At 38.9% G+C, this 2,763-nt stretch overlaps 1 protein-coding gene across 2 annotated transcripts in view; it reads right to left on the bottom strand.

The window, feature by feature from the left end:
* Nucleotides 1-2,540, bottom strand: part of LOC103464959 (limbin) — a 12,993-nt gene extending 10,453 nt beyond the window's left edge. For both annotated transcript variants that reach the window (XM_008409396.2, XM_008409395.2), the window contains exons 1-8: nucleotides 1,623-2,540; nucleotides 1,437-1,512; nucleotides 1,181-1,359; nucleotides 1,017-1,073; nucleotides 718-904; nucleotides 517-617; nucleotides 282-347; nucleotides 47-181 (exon numbers count right to left, since the gene is read on the bottom strand). In XM_008409396.2, the coding sequence (XP_008407618.1) occupies nucleotides 47-181; nucleotides 282-347; nucleotides 517-617; nucleotides 718-904; nucleotides 1,017-1,073; nucleotides 1,181-1,359; nucleotides 1,437-1,512; nucleotides 1,623-1,844 (1,023 nt within the window). In that variant the 5' untranslated portion in view covers nucleotides 1,845-2,540. The remainder of the gene's footprint in view (nucleotides 1-46; nucleotides 182-281; nucleotides 348-516; nucleotides 618-717; nucleotides 905-1,016; nucleotides 1,074-1,180; nucleotides 1,360-1,436; nucleotides 1,513-1,622) is intronic.
* Nucleotides 2,541-2,763: the final 223 nt, after the last annotated feature.

Below are 2,763 nucleotides of genomic sequence, written 5' to 3' on the forward strand. Positions count from 1 at the left end.
TTTACAAATGAATGAATAACTTATCCATATCTTAGAATTTTGATACCTTTTGCTGAAAAAGGCAAAATCTTTCCCTGGAACTGGTGAATTTAATGGCGAGTACCCCCAGCAACAGCAGCACCAGTGTGATGAAGAAACCAGCAACGAATCCAGCAAAATGGACTCCATGGTTGGGATAAATCTGGAAATAGTTTCAACAGAACAAGATTTCTTAATCTCATGAAAGAGAAAACTTAAAGAACGTTCATAAACAAATGCTTAATTATGCAAGAAAGACTTACCCTATCAGTTGAATTTACTGTCAGTGTCAGATTGGCCCTCTGTGGCCCAAACATACTGACGTCATTCTGTGGGGTAAAAAGGACAAAACCCAGAAAACACACTTGGTAAGATTGCAGTGAATAATCCTACTATCTTACTCTGAACAAATTTTGAGATTTTGAAAGAGTTGGTTTGGCAAAGGTATTAGGTAGATTAAATAAAATATGATTAAACAGAAGGAGGAAAAAAATTCACCTGTGATGCATTGGAGAAGGTCAGGAAAGCAGGAAGATCAAGGAGCTCATTCTTGTGACTCCTTACGTGAGCGGTGTAATTAACCACAACACGAGATCCGGCTAAATCAACAAAATCCAAATCAATTTCTGGATCCCAGAAAATACAACGTTTTAAATGTTAGTTAATAATACTATAGAACATTCTGATGCAGTTACACACCCAGCAGTGAATCGATAGCAAATGTCTGGTAGCCTCTTTCGACGACCCTGCCTTCAGTTTTGATGGGTTTGATCCCAGATATGGAGTCTCGTACGGCCACCTGAGACAGGTTGGTCCCGCCCTGGGGGCTCAGATTGTGGATCAGCAGGAAGAACGTCAACTGGGGGGGATCGGTGTCGGGCTTCACCTAGGTCGAGTTGATTGACAACAAAAGGTATGTCTTTTTCTACCAACAAAGTTCATGGACAAGCAAAAGAACACAAAGTTTTCCAAATTTATAATGCACACGGCTGATGTACCTGGGCGCACTTATAAAATCTAACCTCGAAGAAGAATGGAGGTGCAACATTCTGAACCTGTGGAACCAATAAAAACAATAATAATAATAATAATTTCTGACTATTTCTAAAAACATGTCAAAATTATTCCAATAAGCGTAACATTCAGATCAGAAACAGACGACCTGAGGAGGAGGCTGGTGTGGGGTGTGTCTGATGAGTGTGCTTCTGCTCTTTCTGAGGTGCAACATGTTTGAAACGTAGCTAAAGGAGGAGTAAATGGAGTGTCCCCAGGGCCCTAGGGGAGCCGACGACGAAGGTGGGCCCCATCCATAAACAGACAGGAGCCCGTTGTCCATTTTACCTAAAGAGAGACCAGGAGAGACCTGTATTTACAAAAGTATAAAGAGTCAGCATGTGTCTGCTATTGTTAACACAAACCATTAATCCTGAGCATCGCCAGGCCGGCTGACGTTCCTTCTTGGTCTTGATGCTTTGCATGAAGGGTGCAAAGGTTCTGCCAATGGGAAAAAATACTATTATACATTAATTGAGAAAATTTGTAGCTAAAAGAACAGAAAAACCCTTCATGGAAACAAACAAATGACAACAAGCTAAGTTACTTACGCCATATTTCCCTGAGGTAAAAGGTGTCGTGTCCCATTTTGTACCCACAGAGGTACCGTTATAGCAATAATGTTCATCATTGTCCTCGGTGACACCGTCGCACAGTTTCACGTCGTGACCGCAGCCAACATTCAAAAAGAGCGAAAACAAACACAAAACTTTGATATGAAAGAAAAACGAGCATAATGTCCGCCTTTGTGCGATTAAGTGTACCCGAAACATCCGTAATTTAGTGAGCTACCAGCGCCTAGCTAACTGTCCGTCTTGTTTCTGCATTGTGCCGCGGCTAAAATCTTCTAAATATTTATTTGACTTTGCTTTATTCGCAATAAATGTATGAGGGTGTGTAGCGCACAAGAACATCGTTCCTGGTTGTCTTAATCTAACGACGCAGCTTGGTAATAGACACACAGTTTACAGCAGACTTCTTCGCCGAGGACAAAATTATAGTTGTAAAAAAAATGTCTGGAAAAGTTGGAAAAGATGAAAAAACAGACTACTCCTTTAAGAATTACAAAACAACGAAGTACACCATAAAGCTTCCTGTTAAGCCTTTCAAAATAAAACAAATTCTTGCATTGATGGTCCCCATGGGCTTTCTTTTCTAATGTCCAAAAAAAAAAAAAAAATCCTTTGAATATGCTTATTTGTTTTTAAATCTTAAACGGTGTCAAAATCTTCAGCTGAGTCTTAGTATTTACGATTATCTAAAATGCTCCAGGTGCTCAAACTAATTAAAAAGACGTAAATAGCCTTTTAATTATTCTGGGATTAAAAGCCCTAATCAGATTCCAATTTCAGAGTCATCTACTTTTGAAGTGTACAGCTAATGCCTATAAGGCTTGTACTGCATATACAAAAGGTGGATAATTTCTCTCAATGAATGAAACACAAATAGAAAATAGAAAACCTACATGGCATCACAAAGTGCCACAATTCATAAAATATGAAATCATTAATGACTTACTTTATTCTGTGAAAAATCGAAAATATTTTGGAAAATATGAATATATAATATATCATGATTTAAATTTTTTTTTCACACCTATGCTGCCCTGAGCAGAAAGCCATATCCATCCATCCATCCATCCATCCATCCATCCATCCATCCATCCATCCATCCATCCATCCATCCATCCAT

The sequence above is a fragment of the Poecilia reticulata genome, linkage group LG5 (genome assembly GCF_000633615.1).
Source record: "Poecilia reticulata strain Guanapo linkage group LG5, Guppy_female_1.0+MT, whole genome shotgun sequence".
Lineage (NCBI taxonomy): Eukaryota > Metazoa > Chordata > Actinopteri > Cyprinodontiformes > Poeciliidae > Poecilia > Poecilia reticulata.